Raw genomic sequence first — 18384 nt, forward strand, 5'->3', positions numbered from 1 at the left:
ACAGTACCTTCATCCCCCAGTCTGCTGTTTCTAGTATTCTATGGTGAAGAAGCCAGATGACCTGCCAGAATATACAGCATAGTTACTTCTATAGTTTTTGTGTGAGGGTCCAAAAGTCTCTCCTATGGACCCAAGTATATGAAATTATTTTCCTGCATGAGTTGTGACAGCTACTTTTGAAGCTGGAAAGTCAAAAATGTTCATAACTGAATTCCCAGCTCTAGAATTCATCTGACTCCCATCAGTGTTTCCCAGTGCAGACTGCTGGCAAGCTGTACTGGACAATTCTTTGTGCAGGACTATCCTACACATTGCAATGTGTTTAAAAGTCCATGGCTATTAAATGCCATCAGTACCTCCACACACATTACAGCAAGAAAAAACAAATGAAAAAAACCCCACATATTTGAGTACGCTAGGATACCAGGAAGATGACTAGTTCAATAAAGGACCCCCAGGCAAGGCACAATAACTCATGCCTATAATATCAGCATTCTAAAAGGCCAGGGGTTCAAGACCAACCTGGGTCAGCAAGTTATAGAGACCCTATCTCTACAAAAAAGTAAAAAAAAAAAATAGGCAGATGTAGTGGCAGGTACCTTTCGTCCTAGCTTCTCAGTAGGCTTGAGGCCAGAGGACTGCTTGACCCCAGGAGTTAAGATTATAGTAAGCTATAACTGTGCCACTATACTCCAACCCAGGTGACAGAACAAGACCTTGTCTCAAAAAAAAAAAAAAAAAAAGGAAAAAAGAACTCTCAAATCCATGTTCAAGCATGCCCGTACTCTATGCCTGAGATGCCTTAGTTTCCTCATGTTGATTCCTACTAGGAATTCCAAGACACCAGTCTGTATTTAAAAAGATACCTTCTGCCCATAATCAGAACTTGATAAAATTCAAGTTCTATGATGATGGCATTTAGAATGGCAACCAAATCCCTAAAACTCTTCACCAATCTACCTGTCTTCTCTGGTTCTACTATTGTAATGGCTCTCTGCTTGTCTCAAAGCCAAGGCCAACTTGACAGACCTGGAATACATAAAGGAAAATTGGTAGGTCTTGAAATTCACCGCCAACTTGACTCAAGAGCCCTTATTACAATAGCAGTCCCTCTAAAAGATCATCCCCTAACACTATCCAGGAAAAAAAAGAAACTAACACCTTTCCTGATATTTTCTTAGAAGGTAAGTATTGCATGCATACATTTCCATCCTTGATAGCTTCAGTTCTCAACAAGTACACCTCCTCATCTCCACTCCCCTACTCTAAGACATGGTATTCAGCACCTCCAGGGAATACTTCAGTCACTCAGTTAACTATAAAATTTATTTTCAGCTCCAGATGTGACTCAAAGGGTCAAAAGCAAACTACACATCACAATTATGAAGGACTTCTATTATCTACTGTCTATCTAAAAGGACTTCTATTATCTATTTTCTATTCCATTCACTTTTGGGCTGATTCAGAAAATGTTTCATATTCTTTTCTGAGATTTAATGTATTGGGTTAAGTGATGGATTCTGGAGACGCTAAAATAACTGCCTAGTTGGCCATGTGATCTTAGGTAAGTTACTTAATGGTGCGTGACAACAGTGCCTGTTTCTTCAAGTTGATCTAAGGATTAGATGAGTTAGTAATACAGAGCTATTAGAACAGGACTGGTCATGGAGCGAAGAATGAACTTTATGAATACCAAATATGAAAGAATGTTTCAATTGTTGTCTCTCCATCTACAGCACAAACTCCTGATAGGCAGGAATACAAAGGACCTACATTGTTTTTGCATTTCCCCTGGTAAGAAAAAGAACCCCAGGCTCAGTGCCTATAGCTCAACTGGCTGGGGCGCCAGCCACGTGCGCCTAAGGTGGCGGGTTCGAATCCCCAGCCCGGACCGCCAAACAACAATGACGGCTGCAACCAAAGAATAGCCGGGCGTTGTGGCGGGCGCCTGTGGTCCCAGCTACTTGGGAGGCGGAGGCGGGAGACTCGCTTGAGCCCAGGAGTTGGAGGTTGCTGTGAGCTGTAATGCCGTGACACTCTACCCAGGGGGACAGCTTGAGGCTCTGTCTCAAAAAAAAAAAAAAAAAAAAAAAAAAAAAAAAAGAACCCCAAAAATACCTCCTGAAAGCCAACTGCGTAAGTAGCCATGTACTGGCCTGAGAAACAGAAAGATGAGTAGACGCCCTGAAGACATTTAAGGGCACAGGAAGGTAAATCTGTAACGCTGTTAAATGTCTTCAGGGCGTCTACTCATCTTTCTATTCGGGATTTGGTTGCCTTCTCATCACGAAACAATGCCAAAAATGAAACTGCAAAATGCTTGAAGGATGAATATGCATAGTTTACTCAGTAAACGAGGGAAGAAGGACAAGTAGGAATGAACAGAGGATATGCACAAACACACAGTTGGAAAGTTCCTGGCAAGTTGTAATGAAAGGTACTACTGTCCAGCGTGACTGCAGCACCGACAAAGTGGGGAGAATATGGGTCGCAGCCATGTTAAATGTGTTTTATACTCAGAAGTGCATTAATGTATATAGTTACCATTCAATAAAAAAAAAAATGTGTTTTATACTCAATGTTAAGGATTTTGAACTCTTACCCATAGTGCGATGGACAGTCACTGATGGCTCTGAACAGTATAAAAATACAATAGATCCTTTTTCAGGAAAAATATTTGAGAAAGATAAAATTTGAGATAGCATTATGAAGACAGGCAAGGATGCCTGTCATCTAAGGGAGTGATAATAAGGATCTAAACTAGGCCTGTGAGAACTTGGACTTGAAAGACACTGCAGAAGAAAAAAGGACAAGACTTTGGGGCTAGCTCCTGGCCAAGAAAAAGAAGAGGAGAAAGTCCCAGTTCTCACTGATGGTGATTAACTGGAACTAGGCAGAGCTGTCAGCAGTGCCTCCATAAAAATGGGTCAGATAGAATTAAATTCTTTTTTTCTTTTTTTTTTTTTTTTTGAGATAGAATCTCACTTTGTTGCCTTTGGTAGAATGCCCTGGAGTCATAGCTCACAGCAACTTCAATCTCTCGGGCTCAAGTGATCCTTTGCCTCAGCCTCCCAAGTAGCAGGGGGGACAAGGGCTTGCTGCAACAGCCGGCTATTTTTTGAGACAGGGTCTCGCTCTACCTCAAGCTGGTCTCAAACTCATGAGCTCAGGCAATCTATCCGCCTCAGCCTCCCAGAGTGTGAGGATTACAGGCATAAGCCACCATGCCAGGCCCGGAATTACATTCTTATAACCTGATAAAAGAAATTACCTTAGATTAGTAGGTATATTATAGGAGATATATAGGAGATATATTACTAAATATCCACATGTCTGAAGTAACCACATCCTTGAAATAAAAGTAAAAGAGGAGCCAAATTAAGTGAAAGATCAAATACTGTCCAATAGCAAATACCACAGAATTATTGAGAAAAACAATGAAACCATTAAATCAGCATTTTCCCAAAGCATGCCCTAAATGTACACCATAATGAAACAGTTCCAAGATCAAACACATTTGGAAAATGTTACATAGCCTATTTCACCCTTAAATACTTACCACAAATGCCAGAATATTAAATAGACTGAAAAGTTACATAATAAAATGAAATCAACTTTATTGAAAACTGAATTTCCCAAATTTTTAACCATGGAATATTATCAAATCTTCCATAGACCCAGTGTCCCTCTGAACATGACACTTTGCAAAAAATTCTCCAAATAACAGATTTTCATGAAATCAGAAGAAAGTATTATAATCTACAGAAGTATAAAAATACAAACCTTCAAGTGAAGTTTCTGAAGAATCCGAGTGAGCAATCGTGGAAATCTTCCTATATCTATCGCATTTATCAGTGACACTGCTTTTTTCATGCTAAATAAATTTGAAAAACAAAGTTTTAAAATGAGTTTTCCAAGTTGAATTGTACTTGCTATAAATAATTGTCTATAAGTTTTCATTTCAACAACTCTGCTGTACTCTAAGTCTGAGCAAAATAAAAAAAAAAAAGAGAGAGGTAGCAAAAGAGGCAGGGCAAACAAAAATACATCCCCAAAATGAAAGGGTCTATTTGGCAAATTTTCTTTCTTTAGGGCAAAGCAAACTACTAGAGGAAGCTTTACAACTAGGGGTACTCTATGGGGAAAGGGCATTAATTTAGCAGTGGTTGCTTATAGAACCACTTGCCCCAAACTGGGACTCCGAAAGGAGTGGGAGGAGGGGAGCAGCAACTAAGGCAACTATTTAAAAAGTATAAAATACTGTACGGCAAATAACGGAACTTAAAAAAAATGTATACAAAATCATTTGGGGTCACTAAGTACACAGTTGTTTTAAAACCCTGTTTCAATTCTAATAATCAACTTTAACTGAGGGGATGAGAAAAACTCTACTGCATCCTATTGGATGGGTTCACTGATGAAGTGTGTGCTCCCCAAGACATTGGTATTAGGCTAATGGAATTTAAGAAGAAGGAAAACCTTTAAAATGACAACTCTCTTCTTCAGAAGATTTTTGCCCAATCCAGGTCCGAAGTTATTTTCCGACTTCCATTATTCCTCCACATACTTCAGTACTTTTTCTGAATCCACACACCACCTGTACTATTACTTCTTTTCATTAAATTTTATTTAAAAGGGGGACTTTGCAGGACAACCATGGGCAGCTAACTTTACCTGCCATACACTGATATTAACCAAATATAAATAAAATGGCATGTTACCAAAAGCAAATTTCCCAAAGTCTGGCAAGATACGATCACCAGCAAAAAAACTCCTGGCCCGAGGCCCATTCGATCTTGATCGAAAAGGGTTATTAACACGTGTTTGATATGAAAGACCCTCCAGCACCAGGGGGACTCACTCTCTGCACCAGAAGGTCTGACAGAGAATTGAAAACGGAAACGCAACGCCGGGCCACGTGACTTCGCCGGACCCAAAGCCGCGTCCGGAAACGTTCCTACGGGCCCGGCTGCCGGGTGCCGCGAGCCCCGCGCGGGGGGACAGCCCGGCGCAGGTGACCACCACAGGCGGAGGCGCCACCGGCCCCGCCCCCACCCGGGCCCGCCGCGGCGCGCAGGCAGCAGGGACGTCCTCGCACGGCCTGTCGCGCCGTCACAACGTTACCACCCGCGCTCAGCGGCTCGGCTACCTGGGGCTCTCCGGCAGGATCAGCGCCGCCGACGCCGCCATCCTCCGCGCCCTCGCCGGCCGCCGCCCGTCAGCTGCGCCGAGCTCAGCCAATGGCGGCCGCGGCCGACGGAGTCCCGGAAGGCCCAAGCCGCGCTGCGGCCGCCGGGGCCGGGAGCTCCCGCGGGCCCCGCGCCCGGACCGGTGCTGCGGTGCTAGAGGGCCGAGCGGCAGCACAGCGGGCCTGCCCGCCGGCCCAGTCTAATCGTGTCTCGGGGAGGGCTGTGCCTATGGCTTTCTGAATTGATTGATTGATGTATATATTTGCTTATGTAGCGAGTGTGTGCATACTTGGATAGGGGTGTGTGTGTGTGTGTGTGTGTGTGTATAGACACCCTCCCCCTTTTTTAAATAGAGCAAGTTTAAGCAAGTCTCACAGCTGTAGCGGACAGGTGGACGGTGCGCTCCCTGGAGCGCGCCCAGGACCCCGCGGGGTGGGGCCTCCAGTTGCATACAGGGCGCTGTGTCACCAGACTCTCCTGTGTCTGCATCCCCGGGTGCAACCCGGAGCTTGTAGCATATACGCTCGGTTCCTTCAACATTCACTGAGGGCCTACTGTGTGCCAAGCTCTGTGCCAGGCGCTGAGGAAGACCCCTGTTCCTGCCTGCAGGGGTTGCCAGCAGTTCAGACGGACAAGCATTTCTTGCGACCCTCTTTTGAGTCTGACAGGGCACACTCGGAAAAAATAAATTGCCACAGAGCGAACCATCAGGATTTCCCCGGTGAGCACCAAGCGTTCTCACTAATACCTTGGTCTACCTTAGAGAAAAACGGGGGTGCGTTAAGGAGATTGAGAGGTGGGACCATGAAAGGCAGGGGAGGTAGATCGGAAGAGCTTGCTGGGCAGGGGGCCTCGTGGTGGGTGGGCAGAGACAGAAGGGTGAGGCTGTGCGTTTCAGGGAGAAGAGCTGTTTGAACAGAGTTAAAGTAGTCAGGAATTTAGGCTCGAGGAATCGTTAATGACAGGCTGTGGTATATGCACTTCATCTGGTGAGCGATGGGTCCCCATTAACTGTTGGGTTTTCAAGTACAGAAATTTTGTACTTGAGCTCTGGGAGCTCTTTTTTGGATGAATGGATTGGAAAGAGATAAGCAGGAAAGCTACCTAGGAAAGTATTGTACTAATTGATGGAATCCTGCGGTACTAAAAAGGCATCAGAGAATGAAAAGATACTGGGTGCATCAGCGGTAGAATCTTAAAAGAGCACGCAAAAGATTGGATTTAACTTTCCTTCCTAATTATGTTTTACTTAAATTATTATTTAAATTAGTTGGCATTCTTGGAGCAGCCCAAAAACATCCTAACTGAAAGGAGAAGCCAGATTGCAAATTAAAAGTGAATAATCTCCACATGGATAATTGAGTCAATTATACAGTGTGTTTAACACATACAAATACATTTAGTTTCACAACACTCCACATACTCCCCAATGTATTCACATCTGAAAAAGACTTCTGTGAATCTACATAAATTATAAGTCTCAGATCCAAACATAGATTACTTTACCTGCAACTTTCAAAGGTCCCAGTCCCTTCATCATTTCACTTTCATTTTGATTCATTGCCTGAAGTAGAGCCACTCAAATGTTTAGTGAAGTTCACCTCCTCCTCCTCAATTATTTAAAAACATAGCATAATATTTATGTTTACCCACCCTGAGCCACATAGACCATGGGGAAGGGGATAAGAAGGGACTTTTATTAAAATGCGGCAAAAACACACCTTGTGACTGATGAACAAATCTGGTTCTAATCTATTCTCAAGTTGAAAAGCATCTCAAATTGTCACCCTTCCATTTTCATTTGCACCTCGTTTCCTCCATTCTGCTTCTCAGGGGCCTGTGCTATTAAAAGAACTGGTATTTACACACTGGATGTGTGAAAGACTGGGTGTCTTCAGTAATGTTCACCAGTGAACACTAAAAAGAATCAGATGGTGCTTCCCATACGGACATGTCCGAGTAAGGCAAGAATACAGATTGGCTTTTACCCGGTGAGTAGTAAAGGAAATAAAAAATAGTAACACCACAAACAGACAACAGGAAAAAGAAATCCATTCATCATAGGGTGCCAGCCTCCTATGCCAGAGGTGGCAGGTTCAAACCCAGCCCTGGCCAAAAAAAAGAAAAAGAAATCCACTCATCAATAGCAAACACAGAAAGAAACATAACTGAATAATAAACTTGAAAAAAAACATCTGATCAAAAAAGAAACAGAGCTTCTGCCTTAGCTAAGCTGGATCTTAAAGATGGTCCCCAACTGGCTGAATCAGTGCTAGGAAAAGAAACTTTCCACAGAATCCTGAGAATTTTCTTTCTATTCCCCATCTGGAGAGGAGCAGAATTAAAGATTTCAGCCAAGAAAAAGTCATGGGAAATCCCTGGAGAATTAAGTCCCTGCAGGTCACTGCAGTTTGGCAGAGGACAGAGGAAGCTCCAGGGATCACTCTCTTGATGCATCTGAGTGAGGGGAAAGGAGAGCAGTAAGGCAGAAAAAATTACATCTAATTATCCCAAAGGGTAAATAGGGAGCTAGAATATTTGAAGATAAAAGAGAAAATAGGAGGGAGTAGAAAAGGTTAACTACAATGTAGCTGCAGTGAAAACAGTCTTCCCTAAACAGCCTTGCCGCATTGTTAACGCTGAAACCACAGGCACCCTCATCCTTTCCCTGTGCTAAATGGAAATGAAAAAATGAAATAAGGAAGTGAACAAGCAGGGCTGACTCAAGAGGAATCAGAGCTCTGGGGCTCCCCAAGTAAAGAAGGGCTGATATGAAGCCTGGGGGGTACATACACCCTCACAGACTGGACTCGCCCCTACTAAGTGGAATCAATCCTGACACAGCACAGAAAACCAAATCTACTAACGAATGCTACCCTCAGCGCCAGCTTTCTTTTAAGCTTTTATTAAAAAGTCAATAGAATGCAATATTGAGCTGGAATTGTAGCTAGAAGATAAACAGCTCTCCCATGAATCAGCAGAAGAACCAAGAAGACAGAACACAGAGGTCTGGGTAGAGGTATCCGTGCTAAACAGCAGGACGGGAAGAAGTGGCAGGACAACTAGGCGATGAGCCTTTAGAAAAATACATGAAGGAAAGCTATACAACATGCAAAAACAGATGAAAGTTTCAAGTGAACGCTCCGTACGCAAGAACTCCATGAGGAAATTAATTCAGTGGAATGAGGGCTAAAACACAACTGAATAAAACAACCCAGCACAAACCCAAAGAAAGAAGTTTAGCACTAAAAACATATCGTTTCCTGTCCTATAAAACAAACTACAAGAAAATTATTAGATATAATTTCAAATCAAATTACTAGGATGGGTTATTCCTAGTAAAAGCAAAGGAATAAGCACAAACACAAAGTAAATTCGGAGAACAAAAGCCAACATAAGAACCACTTTGTCCTCGTGGCAAAGAACCTAATGAACAGATGCAAAAATGCATTCAATTATTGCATAGAGTCTTGCTCCATTTTTGAGGTTTGACTGCTGACAGCTGTTAAGCCCCACTACTCCCTCTTCCCCTCCTGCCTCACATCTGGGCAAAGTGTTGAGTTAAGGAAGCCCAGTGCCCCCCCCCCCCCCTTTAGCATTGTTAAGAAACTCAAACCACTAAAGCCCCAGACTGCAGGCGGCAGCCCTCACCCTGGCCCTGCCCCTTAGCCACCATGAACCCCATGCTGGGTGCTCTTCCTTGTTCTCTCAACCAATTTTCAGATCTGCATGGGCGTCTCCTCTGCCCTCCCTAGAAGCCTCGTTATGCAAGTAGTAAATATTTTTATAACTCCCTGCTGCATGCATGGCCTCATCGGTCTAGACACCAAGCCAGATTTGAGGTGGGGAGTCCATTTTGCCTAGATGATGAAAACAAATATTTAATAGAAGACATTTTCCCATTATTGCTGGAAAAATTGAATCTGCAGTTTAATGCAAGAACACCTTGTTTTCCAGAAGGACTGATAGAGAATGATGAGTGGGAGAAACTCCAGGAAAATTATCAAACTTAAAAGATAAACGAAAATTTCTTCAGGCAGCCAAGTGAAACGAAAATCATTTACAAGCGCAAAATAATAACTCTCAGACTTCTCTCTAGAAATGTCTACAAAGTTTGGAGAAAAGTGCATTATGTCCAGGCAACATGCTATTCAACCATAAAGGCAAAAGTCAGGTGTTATCAAACATGATTGCATTCATTGCCTTCAAGAGTTCTTTTTGAAAAAATTGGTAGTAGAAAACAAGCCAACCAAGAGATTAATAAAAATAAAGAATTCAGGAATGAAAATTCTAAGGCCTGTAGTGAACGTTAAAACTAAAATTTAGTTAATTTTGAAATTGAATATGAATGTTATAAGGTTTGGTAATATATAGCTTAGAAGACTAATTTTTAAATGGATAAAATAGGTAGAATAAATTTTTTAAAGTACTAATTTCTTTGTTTTTTGTTTTTTCTTTGAGACAGAGTTTCATTTTGTCATCCTGGGTAGAGTCCCCTGGCATCATAGCTCACAGCAACCTCAAACTCTTGGGCTCAAGTGATCCTCTTGCCCCAGCCTCCCAAGTAGCTAGGACTGCAGGCACCTGCCACAATGCCCGGGTAGTTTTCAAGATGGGGTCTCGCTCTAGCTCAGTCTGGTCTCAAACTCCTGAGCTCGAGCAATCCACCTTCTTCAGCTTCCAAGAGTGCTGGGATTACAGACATGAGCCACTGCACCTGGCCCAAGAGTACTTATTTCTTTATCTTTCATAGCAATCTGAAAGTTTTGTCCTAAATGAAATACCTCCCTTAAAAATAAAAATTTACTGTAACTTAAAGTTTCTTATAATCTTTTTAGAAACTTTGCAAAGTTGCAATCTGGAGAGCTACAGTCTGACCATGACTCAGGCATGGACCTGGAGAAATGTTGCCTCCTCATGTTGTTTCACCTGCTCAGTCATAACTTGGGCAATGTAACCAGAGAGAGTTTTATTTTGAAAACAGTACAAGCAACTCAATGTCTGTAGCTCGCTTCATGAATCATGTTGTCACTATACCTAAAGGCATTGGAGTTTATGACCCCTGTCTTAGGGGAAATTTTCAGGAACAAACATCTCTTTGTTACAGAAACATCTCTCTAAAATGCAGCTGCTTCTTCAGTTTCTTTCCCTTCTCTCATCTGCTTTAATAAAATCATTTCTATTTTTCTATATCCTGTGCATTATATGTATAGCATATAGATTGAGATTTAGATACAAATATGCACACAGCAACCCCCAGAATTAGGTTTGGTTAATGTTCGTGTGGGGTAAACCCCCACAAAATTTAAATGAAATGTGCTCTTTTAATTCCAGAACTGAACGAAAAGACGTATGAGTATTATGTGCTTTTGTCGAGGCCCTAAGCGACCTGGGAAAACACGGTGGGGGCCTGCAAGACAGGCGTAAAAACCTCTTGCAGGTAACCCCGACTGTGCAGTCAAGTCAGCCTGTCAGATAAGGGTTGAAACGGCCCATCTGTGCAGAAGACATGACTCAAAGGTTGATGTGAGTAAAAAGAAAAACTCCGTCGTAATGATGTGAGTAAAATACCCCATCGTAACTGCAGAGTCTCCAAAACCATAAAAAAACAGTCATGAAGCCAGTTTCTCGGAAATTTAATTGAGTACATAGAAGAGAAAGGTTTTACTCCTCTGTTTATCCTAACCTTTAACTTCAACAATAGAAGTCAGATAATGTATTGTTCTTTTAGATCTTCCAAGAGGAATAGCCTGAGGCTAGCTTAAGATGGTTGTCTTACTTTCCCCGACTTTCTTTATTTAGGCTAATCTTATGATGGCTATCTCACATTCCTAGACTTTCTTTCTTTTCTATAGTTTAAGATAAGAAATGAGGATGTTAGGATTATTGATCAACGTGTACGTGACTAACTCCCAATAAAAGGGAGTAGAAAATAAAGACATTTTGCTACATGCCACCTAAGAGTGTGTAATCGTTTCTTGCTTTTAAACAATTCTAGGAGCGAGCTTGCACCCGCAGCCAAGCTGTCCTTCTCTCCCTGCGAGAAAGAACATCACCCAACATGTTCGTGATTTTTTCTGGCTAGTGAGATTTTTTGGTAACTTTTTATCTTCTACTTTGTACTTCTCAGGATTACTTGAGAATTTCCAATAATGAGAATGAATTATTTTTACAAAAACAATGAAGTCATTATTCAAAAACCAATGAAAGCAAAAAGAATTAGTTATGTGTTTAGAATTTTTTTTATATTAGGTACTAAAATAGGTTACATGCTAATAAAAGTACTTTGGGAGACCTAACCATTAACATCATTCTAAATAATTTTCTAAATAATATTAATTCATTAATCACTATCAAAATTAAGGGTGTGTGTGTGTGTGGGTGGTACATATGAAAGAAAAGAAACGTCCAAAGTAAATTATTAGTACTACTGCATTTGGGAAAAAACGCAAACATATTAATAGAGCTCCTCAATATAACTGCCTTTCTTTTATTTGCTCAGGATTTTAAAAGGTTTTCTCTTTCCTGTTTGCTTAGATGAGAAAATTAACAAGATGAGTGTAGTTACTTTCCTTCAGGATGAAGGTCAGTACAGCATTGCTAAAGATAACAAGCTCTCTAACAAGAGGGAGGGCTAGAGAGGCTCTATCTGCCTCCTTAGAGCCCCAGGTCACCCAGCCTCCTCCCTGTTCCAGTATGCCATGCCCATCCTCCGTCTGGAGGCCTAGTTTCTCCTTTGTGATATACTTCCAATGGTTCCCATCTCTCCAGAGGTATTTCAGTTGTTACAAAGCCCTAGGAACATTGCTGGTCTATAAATAGGTAGAAACCACAGTCTCACTTAATCACACATTGTCACCCAAAGTGCCAATAGCATTTGTCTTTAAGACTTCCAGATTCAATTCTGTTTACGCTCTCTACTGTACAAACTACCAAGTCACCTTCTTCTCTGCACGTTCAGAGAGTTCGTTATATGAAGCAAACATTTTAGCATAGAAGCACGTGTGATTGTATTTCATCATTAACCAACTGTGGTAAAGGCACGGGTCCATCCTTATCATACTCCCTCGTAGACCTCAAAATACCCAGTATTCTGCTAGTATCTGATAGAAAAAGTTAAACTAATTCAAATCCTTTTACACTGAAGACTTTTAATATCTCAGTTGGGAAGCCAATTTAAATGGTATGTCTAAGGGCATAAAAATCTTTAAACACTACACTCAAAGAGAAACAGGGCTTGTCCCTAAACATGACTTTTTTTTTTTTTATTCCTTGGCTTATTCCATTATAAAATGAGTAAGTTCTCTTGGGACCTTGAAAGATGAGTGAAAAAATTGCACTTTCATAATCGCTGTCTTACCTGAACTCTAGCTACTCCACGATGCTTTCACTCTACCGCCAAATAATATTAAAATACTCTGTTCCAAATGTGTCTATAAAATATTATTTTGATTCCCTCATAACCATGGCCTTTTCTTTATTTTTGTATGAAAGACTTTCTTACATCAAGGTCAAAGTTGGTAAATAGGTAATTGCAGAGCTTTTGATCTAAAGTTTAATTTTGAAATCTATTAACTTGATCACACCTAGTGAGAGGGCCAAATTAACTCTATTTTGCTGTTTACTACACAAGCCCCACTCCTAGCTGTTTACTGCATAAACTCCATTCCTAGCCCTTCCCAACCTCTGCCAGTAAAACCTGCAAAGCCACTCCCTGCTGCCTTCCCTCACCCCTCACCTGTACCAATCCAAATCCTCCTTTACTAATGAAATCACCAACCACCAATCAAAAGTGTACTCATACCCTCCTCCCCCTCTTGCTTTCTGTACCCCATAAAAACTTGCTCCACCCCGGTTCGGGGCTCTTCCTCGGCTTGCATGCCAGGAGAGACCAGGCCTGGGCTTGAATAAAACTCACCTTTTGTTTTTTACATCGGAGTGTGTCTTGGATTCGTCTGTTGGGACTATTTGGGAGAATAATTTTCGGGCACAACACTAGTACTAGAATGGTTCAAATGCCATTCTCTATTAATTACAAAAAAAAAAAAAATAAAACCTGGATTCCTTGGAGAAATGGTTGATTCTAGGATGGCAACAGTAAATACAAAATGAACCCGGAAAATCTTGCAGTACAGAAAGTAAGGAAGTGATAAAAAATTAAAACAAATTTTAAAAGTCTACAATGATTCACATCTTTTAAAGGGACGTAAAAGTCAACTGAAAAAATTCCCAGTAATAGCCAAAGCTGGGATAATTTGAGCAACAAAATAAACTAAGTAGTATAGGATTATAAACCAAAGTATAAAATAAATATCCATAGTCCATACTGATATAAACAAGGTATTGAAAAAATAATTATTCAATAAATAAATAAATAAGTGAGAGAAGGGGAAAACACCTCTTGTAAAGAGCTGCAAATAATTTACATAAATTCCCTGCCCTAACGAGGAGGAAGTCTAGCTCTCCACTCCTCAAGTATGGGCCGCACACTGTGACTTCTTACTAAAGTACAGCCCATAAAGGAGGTGAGAGAATAATTTTGTGGCAAAGAACCCCACAAATACTACCTCAGACAGGTAATCAAGGTCAACATCAACAGTGTAAATCATGTTGGGAGTAAGTAGTCTTGGGGAGGTGTCTTAAAAATGCCAATCAAGCTCTCCAGGCTTCCTTCCAAAAACCCATAACTCCAATTTAGTCATGAGCAGAACATTAGTTAAGTCTCACTTCCAGGACAGTCTACAAGAGACCTGACCAGTTCTCCTTGACACCACCAAGATCATCAGAAACCAGGGAAGCCTGAGAAACTGTCACAGTCTGGAAGAGTCTCAATGTAATGTCGTATTCTGGATGGCATCCTGGAACAGAAAAGGGACATTGGGTAAAAACTAAGAAATCTGGATAAAGTGTGGACTTTAATAATTTATCAGTGTTGGCTCCTTACTTGTAACAAAGATACCACACTGGTCTGTTAATGATAAGGGAAATTGGGTATAGGGTATACCAGAACTTTTTGTACAATCTTCACAATTCTTCACAATTTATCTGTTTTCTAAAACTGTTCTAAAAGTTAATTTTTTAAAACCTATTAACTAACTTCAACTTTTTGAATTATAAAGGGAAGACTGCTGTCAAAATGTGCTTCTAAAACTTGGAAATATCATCTCTGTGCTTCCTCATGGCATTACCAATGGACCTGGGGGACCGCAGTTAATGCCACACTGAAGCCTCCCTTTGGGGGGAGGCTGTGTCCCCACAGCTGCTGGCAAGGCTGCCGGCTAACATGGCAGAGTGGTCTGTCCTCTTCAAGAGTTGCCTCCACTAAAGAGCACCACCTAGCCCAGGGGCACCTCTACTTCTCCGGGTAGCCTGTATCTAATGACTGGTTATATTTAACAGCCAGATCTCTGAAAAAGTAAGTGTCCTAATTTGTGTGTTTGCCAACTTCTAGACTGTAAAATAAATGTTTCTACCCTGGCACATAGCAAGTTACCGATATGTGGTCAGTCAATGCACCTAGGGACGCCATGCATAAGGTCACTGTCCCAGCCGGAGCGAGGCAGCTTTAACACACCACTGTGTCCCCTGAGTGGCCAGCCAAGTGCTTATTGGGACCGTGTGGCAGCTCACCCACTTCCCCACCCAACCCTGCTTCCCAGCCACCCCTCTCTAAGTGTTCACCTCAAAAGCATCCGGCTTCCTGCTTCCCAAGGAACCCAACTTACAACAGGGACTTCTTTCTGGACAAACTGACTGAGGAGATTATTAATCAATGGTCACCTAAATAAAATTCATGAAGACAATTGTGATGGTGGTAGCGATGCTAGTAGTGGTGGAGTCGAAGGAAAGGAAAAGTTTTTGTCTGATAGATTCTTGAATTTCATTTGAACAAGCATTCAGAATATTCATCAAGTAGAGCTGAAAAGTAAAAATGATAACCAAACATTTTAATGAAAATAATTTTTGTTACTTTGTAGGAAACCCAGAGGACCTTTTATAACTGTTTCCTTTTTACTTTCACATCCCATAATATGTACTTTCCTTCATCCTGCAGACACTTACTAAATATCTACCTTGGGCTAGGTCTGTGCTAGGGACTTTGTATTTTAAAAACAGTGTCTTCTCTTACAGAACTTACAAACCATTGTGAGGCCAAAATAACAACAATGAAGAAAAAATGTAGCCACTGATGTAAGCACAGGCCACTGTGCATGCTCTGTATACATCAGGATAGTCACCATCTATCAAGTTATTTCTGCTGTGTGCCCAGCATTGTTTTAATGCTTTCTAAGCATTACTTCATTAAATCTTATAACAGTCTAGTTTTAGACTGTTGCATACACATTGCAGCAAGTGGTTAAGGGCTTTCCTCTTTCATTTCTGGCTTCTTGTTTTAATTAATTAATCTGAGGCCGGATGTAGCAGTTCAAGCCCCATAATTGTAGCATTCTGGGACGCCGAAGTGGGCAGCCCCATGAACTCAGGAGTTTGAGACTAACCCAATAAAGAGCAAGACCTTGTCTCTAGTAAAAATAGAAAAACTAGCCAGGCACTGTGGTGGGTGCCTGTAGTCCCCTACTCAGGAGGCTGAGGCAAGAGGATTGCTCAAGCCCAAGAATTTGAGGTTGCTGTGAGCCGTGATGATGCCATGGCACTCTTTTCTCATCTTTTTTTTTTTTTTTTTAAATAGGAAGGTTTAAAATACAGTAGAACCCTGTACAGTAGAATCAGGGCAACAGAATGAGATTCTGACTCAAAGAAAAAATTAATTGATCTAACACCTGATAACTTGGATCTCTCTCCCAGCAGGGCTGAGCTCCCCACAATTGGTCCTTGAGGACACGGTCAATGATGTGTTGTTCCCGGGCTCGTAGCACTGCTCTGGTACCACTTCCCCAGGCCAAGTTCTTCTGCATTTCCTTAGATTTGTAGGATCTTTCTCAGCTTAAGTGAGCCAGAGCTTTTTGTGGTTGAAAGACCCTCGCTGGCACAAGGAAGAAGCATGTGCTGATCATGAAAAGCCAGCATAGAGTAACAGTGCAAAGCTATAGAGAAGAAAGGGAAGAAGTGGTGATTGTGACAGCACATTCCTGAAGAATCCAGGGACATGACATCCATTCCAACTGACTGTTTCTTAACAGGAGACAAATTTGTTTCACTGAAACTAGAGAAATGGAGACAAGAAAGTCATATAGAGAGATTTTTGCCCGGTTTGGGTAGGAGAGAATCAGGATATCAAGGTTATGTATTGGATGACCTCTGTCATTTCCAAGAAGGAGGCAACATTGCTGAGAGGATAAATAGGTGATGAATTAAAGAGGTATAAATAGCTGCTGTGAGGATGCTGAGGAATTGACCAGACCATGGAAGCCACTGACCTGAAAATATGGAGTGGCACTGCTCTGCACAGCCGGGCACCTGCACCACAGTCTAAGAGACACAGTGGGAGTCAGACATTTTACCTAAAATATAGTCTAAGCTTTAATTTTTTTCTAAGTCTATAATTTGTTTTAAGTTATAATTTTGAGGTTAAGAAAAGTTACCAAAATAAAAATATACTATATATACTAAGTTGAAGCCTATCGTAAATTTGAAAACATTAAACAAAAAATGAAATAAACTTTTTGAGAAAATGATCTACTGTCACAAAGAAGAGAGGAAAAGCTCATCACCCTCAAGTAGTATTTTGTTTTTTTAAATCTCAAATCCATCTGAAAAACAGTTGTCTTGGTTTTTTGTTCACCGTGCTAGCGTTATTACCGCAATATCAACCTAAAGTACATACGAATGGCCAGCAGAGGGAGCCCAAACCACGCGTGTCTTTTTCTCTCTAGCTTTTAGGAAAGTGGATTATTAACAACCACAAAATGCAAATAAGCCTCATCTTTCAAGAATACATGCAAAAATGATAGAAATAATATCATTTAATGCTACCTCGAGGCCAAGTACTGTATGTAAAAATTCAAAGCTGGAAAGAGATTCTGAGTCAGAAGCGGTTGAAAGAAGAAGCATCGCTCCTTCCCTGGCTCCCTTCCTCTCTCTCACTCCTTCCTGGCTCTGGGATTTACTTCTGGACACTCACCAAGAATAAGGTGATCTCCATTCCATTTCAGGTGAAACACTGCGAGAGTCGTATCGCCACTGTCAGTCCCCATTACAGGGAACATATTGGTAACGATGGGCAGGCCCTCACTCAGGCCTCTTAAATAGACCTTAGCTGTATCTCAGGAAAGAGAAGGAAAACTTTTCGTGGGAATTTATTAAAAAACAGTTTCTGCAACAACATATAAGTGTCTCTCCATTTGCTGCATAATACCTGCATTAGCTAGGGTGTTTTGTTTATAAGTAAGAGAATCTAACTCTAAGGGGGGAACGGAATTTAGTCAAAAAGACAATGGTTTACACTATTTTATTGATAACTTATAATTTAAATTTGGGGGAAATAGTTGATAATTAAAAGTGATAAGGCAAATATTCTGTATAGCTATGTTCACAAATTATAAAATTGAGATAAAAGTTATAAATACTATTAAAATATATTAAATATATAATATGTAAGAAAAATAAAAGAATATAATTATTTTTTAAAATGTATTACCATAAAACTTCCATAGTTGGCCATTTCCTTACATTGACCACCTCATTAAGTTGACTTAATTTCCATAGACCAGATGTGCACCACATGTACACATCAGTACAGCAGGCCTGGTTGCTTATGTTGCCTCCCTCTGTATGTTGACCAGTTTGTTACAGTCCCTTAGGTGGTCAGCTTACAGGGTTCTACTGTATTTAGAACCTTCCTATTAAAAAAAAAAAAGAAAAGAAAAAAAGACAAACATACCAAATGGCTTCACTGGCAAGTTCTAACAAAAGTTGAAGGTTGAGACATTCACACGCATCAAAGTCTTCCAGAAAAAAGAGAAGGAGAGAGAAGTCCCCAACTTCTTCTATGAGGTTAGTGTTACCTTGATATCAGAATCCAACAATGGACTTCTGTTTCTAGAAAAATGAAGTAGAAATGTTTTTTTTAATTCCTCTTGCTAAGCACAGACACAAACCCCACACATTATGAGTACAACAGAAAGGTGGAGAGGAACAGCAGACGGGCAGGGGCCTCAGAAGTGAGGAACGGAGCAGCAGCAGGTAAGCTCTGGCATCTCTTTATACTTCACTTATCCTGTGTGTGTGAAGACGA

At 41.0% G+C, this 18384-nt stretch overlaps 1 protein-coding gene across 2 annotated transcripts in view; it reads right to left on the reverse strand.

Annotated features, from left to right (window-relative positions):
• COMMD10 (COMM domain containing 10) overlaps positions 1 to 5255 on the reverse strand; it is a 155943-nt gene extending 150688 nt beyond the window's left edge. For both annotated transcript variants that reach the window (XM_023512709.1, XM_003788898.2), the window contains exons 1-2: positions 5150 to 5255; positions 3784 to 3874 (exon numbers count right to left, since the gene is read on the reverse strand). In XM_023512709.1, coding sequence (XP_023368477.1) covers positions 3784 to 3874; positions 5150 to 5190 — 132 coding nt within the window. In that variant the 5' untranslated portion in view covers positions 5191 to 5255. The remainder of the gene's footprint in view (positions 1 to 3783; positions 3875 to 5149) is intronic.
• Positions 5256 to 18384: the final 13129 nt, after the last annotated feature.

The sequence above is a fragment of the Otolemur garnettii genome, unplaced genomic scaffold, assembly GCF_000181295.1.
Source record: "Otolemur garnettii isolate 467f Iridium unplaced genomic scaffold, OtoGar3 scaffold00030, whole genome shotgun sequence".
Classification (NCBI taxonomy): Eukaryota; Metazoa; Chordata; class Mammalia; order Primates; family Galagidae; genus Otolemur; species Otolemur garnettii.